Source organism: Oncorhynchus kisutch, linkage group LG28 (assembly GCF_002021735.2).
Source record: "Oncorhynchus kisutch isolate 150728-3 linkage group LG28, Okis_V2, whole genome shotgun sequence".
Lineage (NCBI taxonomy): Eukaryota > Metazoa > Chordata > Actinopteri > Salmoniformes > Salmonidae > Oncorhynchus > Oncorhynchus kisutch.
Genome location: NC_034201.2, coordinates 43766463 through 43788125, shown reverse-complemented (window position 1 = coordinate 43788125; position 21663 = coordinate 43766463). Strand labels below are relative to the sequence as shown.

Below are 21663 nucleotides of genomic sequence, written 5' to 3'. Positions count from 1 at the left end.
TCCAGCTCAAATAGTCAAAAGTCTTCTATATGGCAGACCAATCCGAACTCATCTCTCGGCATGTCCAGCCCACTCATTATCTCAGCCAATCATGGCCAGTGGGGAGGTTAACCCTAACCCCCCCACTGAGATATGTATGACAATACCACAAATCAAAGCTGGCATGCTGTACTGTCGCCTCGCTCTAATCTAAAATGTAGGAGTATAGAGACAAATGAAACACATATGGAAGGGCATGTAGCCTAGCACCAGCACTACAGCAATCTGTACAGGAAGGTTTTGGTCCATTCCTTTTCAATTTATGTCAGTTGAATTGGACATGAAACTTGTTCAGAAAGAAATGCAGTCCTATGAACTGACTGGAATTGAGATGGAAGTCTTTGCAGAGCCATGGTGTTATTGTGCATTTACTCCAGTGTATCTTTTGTGCTTTACTCTGTTTGTTAATTTCCTGTCGTTCTCCTTCCCATCGCAGGATCCTGTAAACACCTGAGAGGTTCATTAGTGTGGGCAATGTTCTGGTTCCAGTGACTGCTCCTCCTCAAACAGCCCAGTTCCCCAGGAGGCACAAACTCACGTCAAGAAATTAATTTTTACATAATGTGGGACCAACTTTCTCCCAGTGAAAAGCTGAGCACCCTTAAATCAATTTGGAAGTAACACAAGGCATTGTTCCACTCTGATTGAAACAAATGTGGGCCTTTGTCATCATTTCTAATTTATAAATGATGGTGATCGAGACCTGTCTGCCAGCCCACCTGATTAAAAGGGCTCATGATTCAACTGTCCTACGAGAGAGAATACAATTTTTTTTTTACGAATTTGAATATGTATGGAGGGAAATGCTTAATTGCTTTCTTAAGTCGTTTGCATCAACAAATTGCTTGTTGTGCAAATCAATCCTCCGCTTTTCTGCCTTTGGAACTATTGATATGTGTGTTTAAACGGGGCCAAAGAGGGTAGTTGAAATATTCTACGATCTGCTTAGTCCCGATTTGGAGTACTTCAGCCACATGGGGGAAAGACTACAACACAGAGTGGAGTTATGGAGTGGTTCATGCTGGCAATCAGGGGAGTTAGAAATGCTGGGAGAAATTGGACTGCCGTGTATGTACAGTATCATATTGCAGCGGATTGTAATAGAATTTAAATGGATTTTATGGCATTTTTTGATAAATGGCCCTCTTGGGTTTGTGTGTTTCTTTGTGCGTGTGTGTGTGTGTGTGTGTGTGTGTGTGTGTGTGTGTGTGTGTCCTGTTATTTTTAGGCTAAGGTTAAACTGTTTGTTGCTGTGTGCATGGAGTGAGCCTTGACAGCTAAGTGTGAAGAAAACCCATTGAGTTGGGCTGGGCTCTTCCAATTTCTCTCATTTAAGACCGTGTGCTGTGAGAGGGGAAAGGCTACCTCTCACCTCTAATGGGCACAGGGGAGAATTGGGAGTCAAAGCATGTTTTAGCAGGGCCACACAATCTCAGGAGGGAGCCCGCACTTTGTGTGTGTGTGTGTGTGTGTGTGTGTGTGTGTGTGTGTGTGTGTGTGTGTGTGTGTGTGTGTGTGTGTGTGTGTGTGTGTGTGTGTGTGTGTGTGTGTGTGTGTGTGTGTTTTTTGTTGGGAGACGTGTAACATCACTGTACAGTCTGCAAACCTGCAGTTTTGAATAGTAGCAGCTAAACAAAGGCATGCCTCCATTTTTTTTCAGCTCTGTAAGGCTGCTGAGTGTAGCGTAGAGCAGTGTAGTGCAGCGGGGTTCAGGGTTTGGAGCCTCTAGGATGCATTTTCATCCATTTTTATCCCCAATTTCCATGTTTGTTTCCTGTCAGGGAAACAACAAAGGGCAGAGCACTACCTCCATATCTTATCTTATCTCCCTCTATTTCTCTCTCTCTCTCTCTCTCTCTCTCTCTCTCTCTCTCTCTCTCTCAGAATCTATTATTGTTCTGTTTCCACCCTAACTCTCCGGTGCCGGTGTTTTTCTGTGGCATAGCCGGGTTTCTGCGCCACGGCGCCCTTTGTGAGCTCTGGCAGTCGAGACCTGCCGCGGGTAATGAGGACGGATGCCTGTGCGTGGGAAGCGCTGGCGCTTTGTAGTGTCATTGTACAATAGCAAGGCTCCTGGAAGCCTGGAAGCAGTCAAGGTGTTGCTGCACAGTCAACAGGGCTGGCCAGAAACACAGGTTTAGGAGAGACAGTTTGTTTTTGAACTAATTAGAATTACCACTTCTGCTTAACTGTGGGTTGATGCACTATGCTCAGTGTTACGATAAATATTAAGGGAAAGGAATCTATAGGGCAGAAAATAGTAGCTGATTTATTGACATTTCCTCACCTCATAACGGAGAGCTGCTGAAACCTTTGGAAGCAAAATGGTACTGTGCTTATAGAGTAAGTGGGTCGGCAGGTAGCCTAGTGGTTAGAGTGTAGAGTCGGCAGGTAGCCTAGTGGTTAGAGTGTAGGGTCGGCAGGTAGCCTAGTGGTTAGAGTGTAGGGTCGGCAGGTAGCCTAGTGGTTAGAGTGTAGGGGGGGCAGGTAGCCTAGTGGTTAGAGTGTAGGGGCGGCAGGTAGCCTAGTGGTTAGAGTGTAGGGGCGACAGGTAGCCTAGTGGTTAGAGTGTAGGGTCGGCAGGTAGCCTAGTGGTTAGAGTGTAGAGGCGGCAGGTAGCCTAGTGGTTAGAGTGTAGAGGCGGCAGGTAGCCTAGTGCTTAGAGTGTGAGGCGGCAGGTAGCCTAGTGGTTAGAGTGTAGAGGCGGCAGGTAGCCTAGTGGTTAGAGTGTTGGACCAGTAACCAGCAGGTAGCCTAGTGGTTAGAGTGTTGGACCAGTAACCAGCAGGTAGCCTAGTGGTTAGAGTGTTGGACCAGTAACCAGCAGGTAGCCTAGTGGTTAGAGTGTTGGACCAGTAGCCAGCAGGTAGCATAGTGGTTAGAGTGTTGGACCAGTAACCAGCAGGTAGCCTAGTGGTTAGAGTGTTGGACCAGTAACCAGCAGGTAGCCTAGTGGTTAGAGTGTTGGACTAGTAACTAGCAGGTAGCCTAGTGGTTAGAGTGTTGGACTAGTAACCAGCAGGTCGCCTAGTGGTTAGAGTGTTGGACTAGTAACCAGCAGGTAGCCTAGTGGTTAGAGTGTTGGACCAGTAACCAGCAGGTAGCCTAGTGGTTAGAGTGTTGGACCAGTAACCAGCAGGTAGCCTAGTGGTTAGAGTGTTGGACCAGTAACCAGCTGGTAGCCTAGTGGTTAGAGTGTTGGACTAGTAACCAGCAGGTAACCTAGTGGTTAGAGCATTGGACTAGTAACCAGCAGGTAGCCTAGTGGTTAGAGTGTTGTACCAGTAACCAGCTGTTTGCCTAGTGGTTATAGTGTTGGACTAGTAACCAGCTGGTAGCCTAGTGGTTAGAGTGTTGGACTAGTACCTAGCAGGTAGCCTAGTGGTTAGAGTGTTGGACTAGTAACCAGCAATTGTAGCCTAGTGGTTAGAGTGTTGGACCAGTAACTAGAAGGCAGCCTAGTGGTTAGAGCATTGGACTAGTAACTAGCAGGTAACCTAGTGGTTAGAGCGTTGGACAAGTAACTAGAAGGTAGCCTAGTGGTTAGAGCATTGGACTAGTAACTAGCAGGTAGCCTAGTGGTTAGAGTGTTGGACCAGTAACCAGCAGGTAGCCTAGTGGTTAGAGCGTTGGAACCAGTAACTAGAAGGCAGCCTAGTGGTTAGAGCATTGGACTAGTAACTAGCAGGTAGCCTAGTGGTTAGAATGTTGGACTAGTAACTAGCAGGTAGCCTAGTGGTTAGTGTTGGACTAGTAACCAGCAGGTAGCCTAGTGGTTAGACTGTTGGACTAGTAACTAGCAGGTAGCCTAGTGGTTAGAGCGTTGGACTAGTAACTAGCAGGTAGCCTAGTGGTTAGAGTGTTGGACTAGTAACTAGCAGGTAGCCTAGTGGTTAGAGTGTTGGAAGAGTAACCATCAGGTAGCCTAGTGGTTAGAGTGTTGGACTAGTAACTAGCAGGTAGCCTAGTGGTTAGAGTGTTGGACGAGTAACCATCAGGTAGCCTAGTAGTTAGAGTGTTGGACTAGTAACCAGCAGGTAGTGACTGACTAGTAACCAGCAATTGTAGCCTAGTGGTTAGAGTGTTGGACTAGTAACCAGCAGGTAGCCTAGTGGTTAGAGCGTTGGACTAGTAACTAGCAGGTAGCCTAGTGGTTAGAGCGTTGGACCAGTAACCAGCAGGTAGCCTAGTGGTTAGAGTGTTGGACCAGTAGCCAGCAGGTAGCCTAGTGGTTAGAGCATTGGACCAGTAACTAGAAGGTAGCCTAGTGGTTAGAGCATTGGACTAGTAACCAGCAGGTAGCCTAGTGGTTAGAGCGTTGGACAAGTAACTAGAAGGTAGCCTAGTGGTTAGAGCATTGGACTAGTAACTAGCAGGTAGCCTAGTGGTTAGAGTGTTGGACCAGTAACCAGCAGGTAGCCTAGTGGTTAGAGCGTTGGACAAGTAACTAGAAGGTAGCCTAGTGGTTAGAGCATTGGACTAGTAACTAGCAGATAGCCTAGTGGTTAGAGTGTTGGACCAGTAGCCAGCAGGTAGCCTAGTGGTTAGAGTGTTGGACTAGTAACCAGCAGGTAGCCTAGTGATTAGAGTGTAGAGTCGGCAGGTAGCCTAGTGGTTAGGGTGTAGAGGCGGCAGGTAGCCTAGTGGTTAGAGTGTAGGTTTGGCAGGTAGCCTAGTGGTTAGAGCATTGGACTAGTAACTAGCAGGTAGCCTAGTGGTTAGAGCGTTGGAACCAGTAACTAGAAGGCAGCCTAGTGGTTAGAGCATTGGACTAGTAACTAGCAGGTAGCCTAGTGGTTAGAATGTTGGACTAGTAACTAGCAGGTAGCCTAGTGGTTAGTGTTGGACTAGTAACCAGCAGGTAGCCTAGTGGTTAGAGTGTTGGACTAGTAACCAGCAGGTAGCCTAGTGGTTAGAGCATTGGACCAGTAACTAGAAGGTAGCCTAGTGGTTAGAGCATTGGACTAGTAACTAGCAGGTAGCCTAGTGGTTAGAGCGTTGGACAAGTAACTAGAAGGTAGCCTAGTGGTTAGAGCATTGGACTAGTAACTAGCAGGTAGCCTAGTGGTTAGAGTGTTGGACCAGTAACCAGCAGGTAGCCTAGTGGTTAGAGCGTTGGACCAGTAACTAGAAGGCAGCCTAGTGGTTAGAGCATTGGACTAGTAACTAGCAGGTAGCCTAGTGGTTAGAGTGTTGGACTAGTAACTAGCAGGTAGCCTAGTGGTTAGTGTTGGACTAGTAACCAGCAGGTAGCCTAGTGGTTAGAGTGTTGGACTAGTAACTAGCAGGTAGCCTAGTGGTTAGAGCGTTGGACTAGTAACTAGCAGGTAGCCTAGTGGTTAGAGCGTTGGACCAGTAACCAGCAGATAGCCTAGTGGTTAGAGCGTTGGACAAGTAACTAGAAGGTAGCCTAGTGGTTAGAGCATTGGACTAGTAACTAGCAGGTAGCCTAGTGGTTAGAGCGTTGGACTAGTAACTAGCAGGTAGCCTAGTGGTTAGTGTTGGACTAGTAACCAGCAGGTAGCCTAGTGGTTAGAGTGTTGGACTAGTAACTAGCATGTAGCCTAGTGGTTAGAGCGTTGGACTAGTAACTAGCAGGTAGCCTAGTGGTTAGAGTGTTGGACTAGTAACTAGCAGGTAGCCTAGTGGTTAGAGTGTTGGACGAGTAACCATCAGGTAGCCTAGTGGTTAGAGTGTTGGACTAGTAACTAGCAGGTAGTCTAGTGGTTAGAGCATTGGACTAGTAACTAGCAGGTAGCCTAGTGGTTAGAGTGTTGGACCAGTAACCAGCAGGTAGCCTAGTGGTTAGAGCGTTGGACAAGTAACTAGAAGGTAGCCTAGTGGTTAGAGCATTGGACTAGTAACTAGCAGGTAGCCTAGTGGTTAGAGCGTTGGACCAGTAACCAGCAGATAGCCTAGTGGTTAGAGCGTTGGACAAGTAACTAGAAGGTAGCCTAGTGGTTAGAGCATTGGACTAGTAACTAGCAGGTAGCCTAGTGGTTCGAGCGTTGGACTAGTAACTAGCAGGTAGCCTAGTGGTTAGAGTGTTGGACTAGTAACTAGCAGGTAGCCTAGTGGTTAGAGTGTTGGACGAGTAACCATCAGGTAGCCTAGTGGTTAGAGTGTTGGACTAGTAACTAGCAGGTAGCCTAGTGGTTAGAGTGTTGGACGAGTAACCATCAGGTAGCCTAGTAGTTAGAGTGTTGGACTAGTAACCAGCAGGTAGCCTAGTGGTTAGAGTGTTGGACGAGTAACCAGCAATTGTAGCCTAGTGGTTAGAGTGTTGGACCAGTAACTAGAAGGCAGCCTAGTGGTTAGAGCATTGGACTAGTAACTAGCAGGTAACCTAGTGGTTAGAGCGTTGGACAAGTAACTAGAAGGTAGCCTAGTGGTTAGAGCATTGGACTAGTAACTAGCAGGTAGCCTAGTGGTTAGAGTGTTGGACCAGTAACCAGCAGGTAGCCTAGTGGTTAGAGCGTTGGACCAGTAACTAGAAGGCAGCCTAGTGGTTAGAGCATTGGACTAGTAACTAGCAGGTAGCCTAGTGGTTAGAGTGTTGGACTAGTAACTAGCAGGTAGCCTAGTGGTTAGTGTTGGACTAGTAACCAGCAGGTAGCCTAGTGGTTAGAGTGTTGGACTAGTAACTAGCAGGTAGCCTAGTGGTTAGAGCGTTGGACTAGTAACTAGCAGGTAGCCTAGTGGTTAGAGTGTTGGACTAGTAACTAGCAGGTAGCCTAGTGGTTAGAGTGTTGGACGAGTAACCATCAGGTAGCCTAGTGGTTAGAGTGTTGGACTAGTAACTAGCAGGTAGCCTAGTGGTTAGAGCATTGGACTAGTAACCATCAGGTAGCCTAGTAGTTAGAGTGTTGGACTAGTAACCAGCAGGTAGCCTAGTGGTTAGAGCGTTGGACTAGTAACCAGCAGGTAGCCTAGTGGTTAGAGTGTTGGACGAGTAACCATCAGGTAGCCTAGTAGTTAGAGAGTTGGACCAGTAACCAGCAGGTAACCTAGTGGTTAGAGTGTTGGGCCAGTAACCAGCAGGTAGCCTAGTGGTTAGAGTGTTGGCCAGTAACCAGCTGGTAGCCTAGTGGTTAGAGTGTTGGACCAGTAACCAGCAGGTAGCCTAGTGGTTAGGGCATTGGACTAGTAACTGAAAGGTTGTTAGATTGAATCCCTGAGCTGACAAGGTAAAAATCGGTCATTCTGACCCTGAACAAGGCAGTTAACCCACTGTTCCTAGGCCGTCATTGTAAATAAGAAAATGTTCTTAACTGACTTGCCTGGTTAAATTTAAAAAAGAAGTGGCCTTTTTGCGAGCCTCTTTTGGGCTAAAGATAAAACAAAGGACATTGGACCGATTTTATAATCTAATTTTCTCCCTTTAGACAAACACATGAGCATGCACACACACACACAAACACACACACACACACACACACACACACACACACACACACACTCATACACACACACAGGCAGTGACTGAATAACAGATCTTCACAATTCTGCACAGCCGGTATTTCCCAGTCCCATAGGCTATTATGTTTCCAGAACTAGGCTTGAATCCTGTTTTATACATCAAGAACTACAATTGTAGCCTAGACTGATTAACCTTAGAATACTATGTTTCTGGACTACAGAGACAACTGGTTTCACAGACGCATGTTAAACTACTTATAGACAACATTTTTGTAATATTCAGGAATATATTGTAGCCTACTATAATAAATGTTAATATACAAGTATAATCACACGCAGACGAGTTATATGAACTTTAAAGTCATCTGCGAGATGTGATGGCACCCACAGACTCTCAACATGAAAAACATGCTTTTTCCCCTAGTCTGTCTGGGAAACTGCAGTAGTCTATGCCAACTACAGAGTTGACCCATGTCAGCTGTAGTATACTAGAGAGAGAGAGAGAGAGGGCTGTAGGAGTGGAGATGGATGGTGCATGATGTTCTAAACAGGATTTGCCTGACCCCCATAGCGAGAGCATAAAGGCATTCAATGTATCCCCGAGAGGCTTGCCGCAAAAGCAACGGAGAGAGGGAGATAGAGGTTACCTAGTAAAGAGGGAGATAGGAGTTATCTAGTAGAGCATGCGGGAGGTTGAGACAAATCCACTCCCTATAATGACACCATGAGCTCACCTTTACGCGCCAGCCCGCCCCTCTGCAACATTTGTACTGTACACCATTGCCTGCCTCTTTGTCTCTGTCAGTTTGGCTGCGTGTAATTCACGGTCATGTTAGTGCCCTTAATAGCTCTGAGGATTTAGGTTGGATGTCTATACTTGGGTGTCTATAGGTTCAATGTCTGTAGTCTATTCGTTGCTCAGACAAAGCTACCCGCTACTGCCGCTGACAACCCCAGTTTCGCGCCTTTCGCGGTCTTGTCTTGGCGCGTCTGTAGCGGGCACGGAACAACTCGACTGCTTTGCTTTTTAACAGACGCCGGGGGACGATGCTGGAAAACATGTCCAGCTCTCTTGGATAAGTAGAGCAGAAACCAAGTTTGCAGCATGGTGAAAAGCAAAGGTAAGCTGAATAAATCGAGTGATATTGTGTGGCTCATTCAACGATGTCTTTGATGCTGTTGAAATCATATTCGGGCGGTTCTCGCGCCCCCCTCGGATATGGTTTTAAAGTTGGCTGACATACCGGGGTACGTCTGTTGTGAGATATCCTATTTCAGTCCGTTGATAGTTTTTTGGAATTGCAATTTTCATCTGAATTTTGACTACTGAATTTTGACTACTGAATTTTGACTACTGAATTTTGACTGCTTTGGAATCCATGCATTTCAACGTCTGCTTTTAAGGATGTAGCTTTTGTATCAGAGATGTAGGCAGTCTATTCTGTAGTAGCCTAGGGCTTCATCTGACAACACCTGCCTGTTCATGGAAAGGATATCATACATACCAAATCATTTATATATTTTAAAAAAGTGGGGTGGTGGGGGTATTTTACACCACATAAACAATGTATCCACCTTATCATTATTCAAGTTTTTTATGTTACCTATATACAATATATACACCGCATCTTGATGTGTTGCATCATACACTCTAAGGGCATTTAATTAGGTTGCATTTGGATTTAATTAGGTTGATCTGCAGATTGCGGCTGATGAAACTTGTTTTCAGAAAGGTTTTAAACATTTAATGGAGTCCAGGGAAACTCCCAGAACAACTGATTGCAATTAAAGTAAGAGGGAGTGGTTGTCAGCTTTAAAATACTCAATGATTCTACATTCTTCCACAAATAATCATAATGTTTTAGATTTAAAACCCACCTGTTAATGTCGGACTGTTCTTTAAGTAATTCTCAGTCTCAGGAAAAATGGATGCAACCATATTCATGTACCTCTGAGAATCTGATTTACTAATCATCAACACCTACTGCACTATCTTCTACTTATATTCTAGGACATGCCCTGTGTTTTGAATATAAAAATACATGTTTTTATGTCTTGGATTTAGGCAGGTACTTTTTTACATAGAATTTCCGCAGCGGCTGTTTGGCCTGTACATAAGTGCATTCTGGGAGCCTGATATTTTAAAACTCATTCTCATTAGCATCTTGTGTCTTTCCAAGGCTCTAGCGCTCTCTCTCTCTCTCTCTATTTTTATCTTGACTAGCTGTGTACTAGTACTGTTTTCAACACTGTCTGTGTTTCATGTCCATGCTGTAGGTAATGTAACTGGTTTTTACGTACAATAACCTTTGTGGACAAATGTTGCTCTCTGTTTTTTTTTGTGGTGAAACAAAAGTTGTGGTTGAATTTATTCTGCCACTGTGTCTTCTCATTGTCTCGACTTAAGCCTATATATAAATGAACAGGTTTTTAGAGCAAACAACGCAATTATCACAACATATCGGTTGTAATATGTCTTTTTTTTCCCCTGTCTTGGCTTCCCGGTGATTTTACCCACACACCATTACTGATTTAGCCTTCTCCTTCTCTGCCTCTTTTCAGGTCAACTCAGAGTCCATGTCTCAGGGTCTGATACTGTCATTAATAATTGACATGGTGGAGGGTCCAATTCATAGTGCATTACTCTAATATATTCTGGTATGTGCCCTCACCACACGGACGCATCACTTCTCGAAGCCTCTGCCAAGTCCTGGCTGAGAGAGAGAGCTGCTTGGAGAGTGAGGGTTATTACATAAGGCGTGTGTATTGTTGGATATTTAAGGCACAATGTGGGAGCCAAACTATACATCTTTCTGAGATGTAAACATGGTTAATGTGGTGATCGGGCACAGGATTATAATACTGTATATTCTTAGAATCAGCCTATATGTGTTGCATAGGCTTGTTGTACTTTTTACCCCAATTTTGTGATAACCAAATTGGTAGTTACAGTCTTGTCCCATCGCTGCAACTCATGTACGGACTCGGGAGAGGCAAAAGGTCGAGAAACACGACCCCACCAAGCCGCACTGCTTCTCGACAAACTGTTCGCTTAATCCGGAAACCAGCCATTGTGTCGTCGGGAAACACCGTACACCTGGTGACCGTAGTCAGCGTGTATGCCCCCGGCCCGCCACAAGGTGTCGCTAGAGCGCGATGGGACAAGGTCATCCCGGGCCGGCCAAACCCTCCCTTAACCCGGACGACGCTGGGCCAATTGTGCACCGCCTCATGAATCTCCTGGTCGTGGCTGGCTGCGACACAGCCCGGGATTGAACCCGGAGCTGTTGTGACGCCTCTAGCACTGCGGCACTCGTGCATAGGCTTTTGAACCAATTCTCACTGAAATGCAGTCAGTGTTATCAGTGTCTGGATTAGAAGAAAGAGGAATAGTTCGCGCTGGGTTTATGACAAATGTATTAACAGTGGAGAAAAAACACTGTAATTAAAGATCTCAATTAACGTCTAAACAATCCCATAATGACTTCCCTCGGTTGGAGAGGCTCAATATATACCAGCTATCATGAATACTGGAGTGTGTATATCACTGACTCTATCCTTCAACTGTCAAAGGAAGGAGCACATTTCTGTTTTTCAAGGCAGTGTTTTTCATGTGTTAAGTCAATGTATGTCTGATTGGGCCGTACGTACAGTATAGCCCTGTATATATGTACCAAACGTGTTCATCGCTGTGTGTGTATGTATAAGAGGGACAGAGAGAGACAATGCCTAACACATTTATGTTTGTTTGTGGTTTGCGTCACTGCAGCAGGGTATTGGCACAGCCTCTGTAGGGGGAGCTGTGCAGAACAACATCGGCCAGGCTGCTCCTCAGGGTCAGATGATGCAAAGACGAGCACCGTTTGCCTCAGTGTGCTGATCCTAGAGCCTGGAGTAGTGGGGGCTGATTCTAGAGCCTGGAGTAGCGGGGGCTGATTCTAGAGCCTGGAGTAGAGGGAGCTGATTCTAGAGCCTGGAGTAGAGGGAGCTGATTCTAGAGCCTGGAGTAGAGGGAGCTGATTCTAGAGCCTGGAGTAGAGGGAGCTGATTCTAGAGCCTGAAAGTAGTGGGGGCTGATTCTAGAGCCTGGAGTAGCGGGGGCTGATTCTAGAGCCTGCAGTAGCGGGGGCTGATTCTAGAGCCTGGAGTAGCGGGGGCTGATTCTAGAGCCTGGAGTAGCGGGGGCTGATTCTAGAGCCTGGAGTAGTGGGGGCTGATTCTAGAGCCTGGATCCCAGAGCCTGAAGTAGTGAGGGCTGATCCTAGAGTAGTGGGGGCGGATCCCAGAGTAGTGGGGGTTGATCACAGAGTAGTGGGGGTGGATCCTAGAGCCTGGAGTAATGGGGGCTGATCCCAGAGTAGTGGGGGCTGATCCTAGAGCACACAGCCCTGGCCCTTTCACCATGCAGACTGACCCTGTCACCATGCAGCCTGGCCCTGTCACCATGCAGACTGACCCTGTCACCATGCAGACTGACACTGACACTATGCAGACTGACACTGTCACTATGCAGCCTGGCCCTGTCACCATGCAACCTGAACCTGTCACTACTGTATGAAGCCTGGCCCTGTCACTAGGCAGCCTGGCCCTGTCACCATGCAGACTGACCCTGTCACTATGCAGCCTGGCCCTGTCACTATGCAGCCTGGCCCTGTCACCATGCAGACTGACCCTGTCACTATGCAGCCTGGCCCTGTCACCATGCAGCCTGAACCTGTCACTATGCAGCCTGGCCCTCACTATGCAGCCTGGCCCTGTCACTATGCAGACTGACCCTGTCACCATGCAGCCTGGCTCTGTCACCATGCAGACTGACCCTGTCACTATGCAGCCTGGCCCTCACTATGCAGCCTGGCCCTCACTATGCAGCCTGACCCTGTCACCATGCAGCCTGGCCCTGTCACCATGCAGCCTGGCCCTGTCACCATGCAGCCTGGCCCTGTCACCATGGAGCCTGGCCCTGTCACCATGCAGCCTGGCCCTGTCACCATGCAGCTTGGCCCTGTCACCATGCAGCCTGGCCCTGTCACCATGCAGCCTGGCCCTGTCACCATGCAGACTGACCCTGTCACTATGCAGCCTGGCCCTCACTATGCAGCCTGGCCCTCACTATGCAGCCTGACCCTGTCACCATGCAGCCTGGCCCTGTCACCATGCAGCCTGGCCCTGTCACCATGCAGCCTGGCCCTGTCACCATGGAGCCTGGCCCTGTCACCATGCAGCCTGGCCCTGTCACCATGCAGCTTGGCCCTGTCACCATGCAGCCTGGCCCTGTCACCATGCAGCCTGGCCCTGTCACCATGCAGCCTGGCCCTGTCACCATGCAGCCTGGCCCTGTCACAGTGCCCATTGGGCTGCTGCTCACCAATGACCTGCGTCCTGCTGTCTGTCCCCAGAGCCAGACTCTGGGCCCCTGGACAGTGATGCTACCAGTTATCAGAAGGCTGATATGTGACTGGCATTTGCCAGGGGGTTGTGTGAGTGTGTGCGTGTCTGCATGTGTGTGTATGTGCGCGTGCTGTGCCCGTGTGTGTGCGCACGTGTGCATAGGTGCACACCTACACGCCTGTTAAAAGGCATTTTACTGGTCATCTGGCCGTAGCCTTGGGCATGTCAATAATTGAAGTCAGATTTCATGTTTACAGTGCAGTATGTTAACTAAGTAAATGTAAATGAGTAAATGAATAAAGGGCAAGGGGGGATACCTGGTTAGTTGTACAACTGAATGAAAGGGGGGATACCTAGTCAGTTGTCCAACTGAATGAAAGGGGGGATACCTGGTCAGTTGTACTTTCATTACAACTGAATGAAAGTGGGGATACCTGGTCAGTTGTCCAACTGAATGAAAGGGGGATACCTGGTCAGTTGTACAACTGAATGAAAGTGGGGATACCTGGTCAGTTGTCCAACTGAATGAAAGGGGTCAGTTGTCCAACTGAATGAAAGGGGGGATGCCTAGTCAGTTGTACAACTGAATGAAAGGGGTCAGTTGTCCAACTGAATGAAAGGGGGATACCTGGTCAGTTGTCCAACTGAATGAAAGGGGGATACCTGGTCAGTTGTCCAACTGAATGAAAGGGGTCAGTTGTCCAACTGAATGAAAGGGGGGATACCTAGTCAGTTGTACAACTGAATGAAAGGGGTCAGTTGTCCAACTGAATGAAAGGGGGATACCTGGTCAGTTGTCCAACTGATTGAAAGGGGGGATACCTAGTCAGTTGTCCAACTGATTGAAAGGGGGATACCTGGTCAGTTGTCCAACTGAATGAAAGGGGGGATACCTGGTCAGTTGTCCAACTGAATGAAAGGGGGATACCTGGTCAGTTGTACAACTGAATGAAAGGGGGGATACCTGGTCAGTTGTCCAACTGAATGAAAGGGGGGATACCTGCTCAGTTGTCCAACTGAATGAAAGGGGGGATACCTGGTCAGTTGTCCAACTGAATGAAAGGGGTCAGTTGTCCAACTGAATGGAAGGTGGGATACCTGGTCAGTTGTACAACTGAATGAAAGGGGGATACCTGGTCAGTTGTCCAACTGAATGAAAGGGGGATACCTGGTCAGTTGTCCAACTGAATGAAAGGGGGATACCTGGTCAGTTGTCCAACTGAATGAAAGGTGGGATACCTGGTCAGTTGTACAACTGAATGCATTCAACTGAAATTCGTCTTCCGCATTTAACCCAACCACTCTGAATCCAGGGGCAAACAGTAAAGATGGCATCTTTGTGATAGAAGTGTATCCTCATTACTGTTGAGACCTGCTTCAGATACAACTCGGAGCAATGTGGTGTGTCTGTGACCAATTCCTCTCTCCCCACTTCAAAGGCCTCAGTTCATTTGAGTATTTCCCTTATTTTGGGATTAAGAGTGCTTTCAGATTGGTGGCAAAGGAAAAACACTGTTTTTCAACTGAATGGCCTCTAACATCTTAGAGGGAGTGATAGACACTGGCAGGGAGATGGAGAAGCATTGATGCGTGTAGATTTGCAGGTTCCCTGAAAATAAACAAACAGAAAAACAAATCTAGGAAAAGCAGTGATTTGATGGAGAACGTGTTGTCAGGGGGGGAGAGGCTGTTCTCATTGGTTTGGAATGGAATGTCATTTTTCACTGCTTTGATCCTCTGTGAGGGGAGGCTGGGGGGGGGGGGGGGGGGCGGGGGGATAAGCGTATGGGGAGGGAGAGGGTGAGGCTTGAGGATGAGTTGGGGTATAGAAAAGTAGGACAGTTTTGTTTCTTTTGTGACACAGGATAAAAAAATAGTGCCTGTATGGAAACATCCTACTTTAAAGGCGCGCGATGTAGTAAGTTATTTATATCACACATATATTAAATTAAAAAGCAAAAGCTGATGGCAGAAGTGGCTCTTTAAGTGGGACTGTAATGATGGAGAGTCGAGTCAGCACATCTAAGCCCGTTTCCCTGCTGTCTGTATAATGAAACATACAACGACAGAGAGATGATCGTGATATTATTACGGCGGGTTTCCGATGTGCTTTGCAGCCGAGCCTACGTCTTGGTCCTTGCCTCCTTGCCTCCCTCCTGCTGTGCCACATTGCCATGTTCTGGGCTAATCTGTCTGTCTGCAGCAAAACCACACACTACATTGGGAGGGATGTGGGTTTGCTGCTGCTGTGGACATTATGCTGCAGGATTTTTATACACTGAACAAAAATATAAAACACAACATGCAACCATTTCAAATATTTTACTAAGTTACAGTTCATAGAAGGAAATCAGTCAATTGAAATAAATAAATTAGGCCCTAATCTATGGATTTCACATGACTGGGCAGTGGCACAGCCATAGGTGGGCCTGGGAGGGCATAGGCCCACCCAGTTGGGAGCCAGATCCACCCACTGGGAAGCCATGCCAGGCCAATCAGATATTTTTTTCCCTCCCCCTCCTCAGAGGATCCCGCAGGTGAAGAAGTCGGCTGTGGAGGTCCTGGGCTGGCGTGGTTACACATGGTCTGCAGTTATGAGGCCAAATTCTCTGAAACGACTTTGGAGGTGGCTTATGGTAGAGAAATTAATATCCATTCCCTGGCAACAGCTCTGTTAGATATTCCTGCAGTCAGTATGCCAATTGCAATGCTCCCTCAAAAACATGAGACATCGATGGCATTGTATTGTGTGACAAAACTACACATTTTAGAGTGGCCTTTTATTGTCCCCTGCACAAGGTGCACCTGTGTAATGATCATGCTGTTTAATCAGCTTATTGATATGCCACACCTGTCAGGTGGATGGATTATTTTGACTAAGGAGAAATGCTCACTAACAGGCATGTAAAAAGAATTGTGCACAACATTTTAGAGAAATAAGCTTTTTATTTGTGAGTATGGAAGATTTCTGGGCTCTTTTCAGCTCATGAAAAATGGGACCAACACTTTACATGTTGCGTTTATATTTCTGTTCAGTATATTTCACTCTCTCCAAAACCATTGGCGTTACTGTTGGGTTGAGGAGGGTAGCTGGGTTGAGGGATAATGTTTTACCGCGTTTGTTTGATGAGGTCAACTCGTTGTGACACCGGTGTCATGTCGTCTCATATGTCATAGCACACACGTATGACATCGTATCACATTGTGGCGGATCATGTAACCCATTGGCTCGTGTGAAATTGAACAACGGTGCCCGAGCCGAAGTTTAAATCAAACAACGCGCCAAAAAAGTTGTCTCCATGGGTCACAAGATTTCCATTTCCTCTCCCTCCGTCAGAGGGAGAGGCAGTCTGAGGAGTTGATTGGCCGGTGCGATGTGTCTATTAGTGGCCCGGTGTTGCCTGTGGAGGAGAGTTTGGAGGAAACGATAGGATCAAGTAAAAAGTAATTAGAGGCTGTGTTTGTGTAGACACTTACAGAGAAGAGCATAAGACAGAGGCGTGGGAAGTTGGACAGAAAGCGCCTGGTGGGTAGGGGTCATTTATCTTGCACCATTTATCCCTGTAAAAGGCCAAGTGATTTTCTCTAAACATATATCTGACCTTGAGTGGGATTTTGTTGGAGATCATTTGGGAAATAAAGTGTGGTTTTATGTGGATGCTGGTGCCTGGACTTGGGGCTACTGGGGCTGTGAATGTGCCGAGGATGCAGCAGGGAACCATTCCAGTCACGGGGAGTGATGACGAAGAGGCTGTAACAAAATGGAGTCAGTTCTGCTCGGACCGCGTTGAAGAATGTTGCGTGGAAAGGCCTTGGCCCAGGAGAGAGGGGGGTGGCACTGAGACTCATATGGATCAACAAAAAAAGAGAATAATATTACACCATTTAGCAGATGCTTTTATCCAAAGCAACTTAGTAATGTTTGCAAACATTTTTAGTATGGTTTGTGTCAGGAATAGAACCCACTATCCTGACATAGCAAGCACCATGCTCTACCACCTGAGCTACAGAGGACCGTAGAATGGTTTTATTATGGAGCCGATGAATACTAAACCTAACATATCAGGCAATAAAGTACTGTACTACTTGTTCCAAGTTGGAGTAAAAAAAAAAAGAAGCTTAGCACTCATTTACATTTAAGATTGTTCACATCAAAACACTCCGCAATGAAAATAGCAACATAATCAGATTTTAATTTGTAATGCACATTAGGGAGTGGGATGTGTCTGAAAGCCTCTTGGAGTGACATCAGAGCTGGCTTGCCTTCACTTTCTCTCTCTCTCTTTCTCTCCCCCCATTCTTTTGAGATCTGCATTTGGAGCCGTGTTGAACATGACTTAGAGGATAGAGGAGTATCGCTGAAGCTGAGTATCTCAGGTTTCCTTTGGTCCTCAACTTTTTTCTTGGGAGGAAACTGCTATGATAAATCTCTGCAAATGTCACAGCAAGACCTGCTGTGTATAGACAGCCTCAGCATGTGGTGGTGAGGAGAAGGGAGAGATGAGGAAGAGGGGAGGGGGATATGAGGAAGAGGGGAGGGGGGGGAGATGAGGAAGAGGGGAGGGGGGAGAGATGAGGAAGAGGGGAGGGGGAGATGAGGAAGAGGGGAGGGGGGGGTGCAAAAGCTCTGTATGTAGACGGGGGGTGCAGCAGCTCTGTATGTAGAGGGGGGGGTTTAGCAGCTCTGTATGTAGAGGGGGGGGGTTTAGCAGCTCTGTATGTAGAGGGGGGTGCAGCAGCTCTGTATGTAGAGGGGGGTGCAGCAGCTCTGTATGTAGAGGGGGGGTGCAGCAGCTCTGTATGTAGAGGGGGGGTTTAGCAGCTCTGTATGTAGAGGGGGGGGTTTAGCAGCTCTGTATGTAGAGGGGGGTTGCAGCAGCTCTGTATGTAGAGGGGGGTGCAGCAGCTCTGTATGTAGAGGGGGGGTGCAGCAGCTCTGTATGTAGAGGGGGGGGGCAGCAGCTCTGTGTGTAGAGGGGGGTGCAGCAGCTCTGTATGTAGAGGAGGGGGGGGGGCAGCAGCTCTGTGTGTAGAGGAGGGGGGGCAGCAGCTCTGTGTGTAGAGGGGGGGGGGCAACAGCTCTGTGTGTAGAGGAGGGGGGGGGGGGCAGCAGCTCTGTGTGTAGAGGAGGGGGGGGCAGCAGCTCTGTGTGTAGAGGGGGGGGGGGCAGCAGCTCTGTATGTAGAGGGGGGGGGGGCAACAGCTCTGTGTAGAGGGGGGGGGGGGTGCAGCAGCTCTGTGTATAGAGGGGGGGGGCAGCAGCTCTGTGTGTAGGGGGGGGGGGGGGCAGCAGCTCTGTGTGTAGAGGCAGCTCTGTGTGTAGAGGGGGGGGGGCAGCAGCTCTGTGTGTAGAGGGGGGGGGGCAGCAGCTCTGTGTGTAGAGGGGGGGGCAGCAGCTCTGTGTGTAGAGGGGGGGGGCAGCAGCTCTGTATGTAGAGGGGGGGGCAGCAGCTCTGTGTGTAGAGGGGGGGGCAGCAGCTCAGTATGTAGAGGGGGGGGGTGCAGCAGCTCTGTATGTAGAGGGGGGGCAGCAGCTCTGTGTGTAGAGGGGGGGCAGCAGCTCTGTATGTAGAGGGGGGGCAGCAGCTCTGTGTGTAGAGGGGGGGGGCAGCAGCTCTGTGTGTAGAGGGGGGGGCAGCAGCTCTGTATGTAGAGGGGGGGGGGCAGCAGCTCTGTATGTAGAGGGGGGGGGGGGGTGCAGCAGCTCTGTATGTAGAGGGGGGGGGCAGCAGCTCTGTATGTAGAGGGGGGTGCAGCAGCTCTGTATGTAGAGGGGGGGGGCAGCAGCTCTGTATGTAGAGGGGGGCAGCAGCTCTGTATGTAGAGGGGGGGGGGGCAGCAGCTCTGTATGTAGAGGGGGGGGGCAGCAGCTCTGTATGTAGAGGGGGGGGGCAGCAGCTCTGTATGTAGAGGGGGGGGGGGGCAGCAGCTCTGTATGTAGAGGGGGGGGGGCAGCAGCTCTGTATGTAGAGGGGGGGGCAGCAGCTCTGTATGTAGAGGGGGGGGGCAGCAGCTCTGTATGTAGAGGGGGGGGCAGCAGCTCTGTATGTAGAGGGGGGGGGCAGCAGCTCTGTATGTAGAGGGGGGGGGGCAGCAGCTCTGTATGTAGAGGGGGGGGGCAGCAGCTCTGTATGTAGAGGGGGGGGGGGCAGCAGCTCTGTATGTAGAGGGGGGGGGGCAGCAGCTCTGTATGTAGAGGGGGGGGGCAGCAGCTCTGTATGTAGAGGGGGGGGCAGCAGCTCTGTATGTAGAGGGGGGGGCAGCAGCTCTGTATGTAGAGGGGGGGGGGCAGCAGCTCTGTATGTAGAGGGGGGGGCAGCAGCTCTGTATGTAGAGGGGGGGGGTGCAGCAGCTCTGTATGTAGAGGGGGGGGGGCAGCAGCTCTGTATGTAGAGGGGGGGGGCAGCAGCTCTGTATGTAGAGGGGGGGGGGGGCAGCAGCTCTGTATGTAGAGGGGGGGGGGGCAGCAGCTCTGTGTTTGCTTCCCAGCTCATTACGTGATTGACTTGCCTTGTTAAATAAAGGTTAAATAAAATAAGTAAATAAATACAAAGATGACGCTAACATCAAAGGATAAGGTTTGAAACGCCACTAACAGCTCCAAATGAGCCACAATGAAGCCCTGTGCCAATGTGAAGCCCTGTGCCACAGTGAAGCCCTGTGCACCAGTGAACCCTTTTGCCAAACATCCATACCAAAATAGAAAATGACAGAAACCGATTTCTCCCTCCAATCTTCAGAAAACCTTCCTATTTGACGTTGATGTGCTGATATAGGGGCTAAAGGAGGATAAATCCTGGTCATTAGAGAGAGATGTGTTCTCTCTCTCTCTCTCTCTCTCTCTCTCTCTCTCTCTCTCTCTCTCTCTCTCTCTGTCTCTCTGTCTCTCTCTCTCTCTCTCTCTCCCTCTCTCTCTCTCTCTCTCTCTCTCTCTCTACATCCATCCTCTCCTCTCTCCCTCTCCACTCTCCCTCTCTCTCTCTCTCTCTCTCTCTACATCCATCCTCTCCTCTCTCTCTCTCTCTCCACTCTCTCTCTCTCTCTCTCTCTCTCTCTCTCTCTCCACTCTCTCTCTCTCTCCCTCTCTCTCTCTCTCTCTCTCTCTCTCTACATCCATCCTCTCCTCTCTCCCTCTCCCTCTCTCTCTCTCTCTCTCTCTCTCTCTCTCTCTACGTCCATCCTCTCCTCTCTCTCTCTCTCATTCCACTCTCTCTCTCTCTCTCTCTCCACTCTCTCTCTCTCTCTCCACTCTCTCTCTCTCTCTCTACGTCCATCCTCTCCACTCTCCCTCTCCTCTCTCTCTCTCTCTCTCTCTCTCTACGTCCATCCTCTCCACTCTCTATCTCTCTCTCTACGTCTTTCCTCTCCTCTCCACTCTCTCTCTCTCTCTCTCTCTCTCTACGTCCATCCTCTCCACTCTCTCTCTCTCTCGCTCTCTCTCTCTCTCTCCTCTCTCTCTCTACGTCCATCCTCTCCACTCTCTCTCTCTCTCTCTACATCCATCCTCTCCACTTTCTCTCTCTCTCTCTCTCTCTCTCTCTTTATCTCTCTACGTCCATCCTCTCCACTCTCTCTTTCTCTCTCTCTCTCCCTCTCTCTACGTCCATCCTCTCCACTCTCTCTCTCTCTCTCTCTCTCTCTACGTCCATCCTCTCCACTCTCTGGCTCTTCTGGACTGTATGTCCTCTTCCCCTCCACTGCCCCATCCAATGCTCTGCTATTTTCTTAAACGAGTAGTGTGTCAGCAAGCTAGTGATGCAATGGTTATCTTCCTTTCTGGGACTTTGAGACATAACACATATATATTATTCAGTAAAAGCAGGACACTTTCTTTTAACCGGCCTCTATACAACACAGTGTTTGCCAAAGCAGCCGTGGATGTTGGATGTTCTGCCGACCTGCTCAGAGCAAAGTGAGTGGTGGGGTTCATTTAATTAGTGAGAGTATTCACACTTAGCTGGGAGTGCTTTGCCGTGTACGAGACAGTCTCGGGGCCTTGGTGATACCCATTCCATCACACCACAACAGCATGTTGGGTTGTTATGTGTATCTCTGGTCTTGAGGAGATGCATGAAACACCAAACACATGCAGGCTAATCTTTAAAAACACTGTGAATGCAGAGGTTGTAACACCTTGGAGGGTCTTGTTGGACATACTGTAAGTAGAAGCACAGAATTTACGATTATACCGGTATTGATGTACGGACCAGTTTGGGTTTTTACTTTACCTTCTATACTGGTATTTGAATGTTTGGTTTGTTAAATGTGATAAGCCGTGGGTAACATCCATTTCCATAGTTTACTCGGCTACTTGAGTCATCTCTCTCTCCATGCTGCTTTCTACAGACCTAGCCCCGCCCCCTGTCACTCAAAGAGCGCCTTGTTGTTCCTCAACCACGAGACACTTGCGTTCAGTCTCTCTGCATGATCAATGCAGCACATACAACAATGATGCTGTTTTCACTTTGCTTCTTCATATAAATCCACTAGTGTTCTATAATGACACTATTCGTTTGTTTCTTACATCTCCAAATCGCTAGCTTGTCTTTCCTTAGCAAGTTGGCCTTAATCGTGTTAGCCGCTAATGCTAATCGCTATTTAGCTGGCTAGCTAGCTCATACATGTACTGAGTAAGAGCAAACGTTACTAGCTAATACAGCCTGATAATACCAGTGATGGTGGAGACCTAAATCAGCATGTTGTTTGTGCAAAAGTATATTCTAAATGATCTGGTACTGGTACTCCCTGTATATAGCTCCACATTGATCTGGTACTCCCTGTATATAGCTCCACATTGATCGGGTACTGGTACTCCCT

General features: G+C 48.4%; 1 protein-coding gene across 2 annotated transcripts in view; it reads left to right on the top strand.

The window, feature by feature from the left end:
* Positions 1 to 8243: 8243 nt before the first annotated feature.
* Positions 8244 to 21663, top strand: part of LOC109873384 (teneurin-2) — a 176661-nt gene continuing 163241 nt past the window's right edge. For both annotated transcript variants that reach the window (XM_031808169.1, XM_031808168.1), the window contains exon 1: positions 8244 to 8579. In XM_031808169.1, coding sequence (XP_031664029.1) covers positions 8564 to 8579 — 16 coding nt within the window. In that variant the 5' untranslated portion in view covers positions 8244 to 8563. The remainder of the gene's footprint in view (positions 8580 to 21663) is intronic.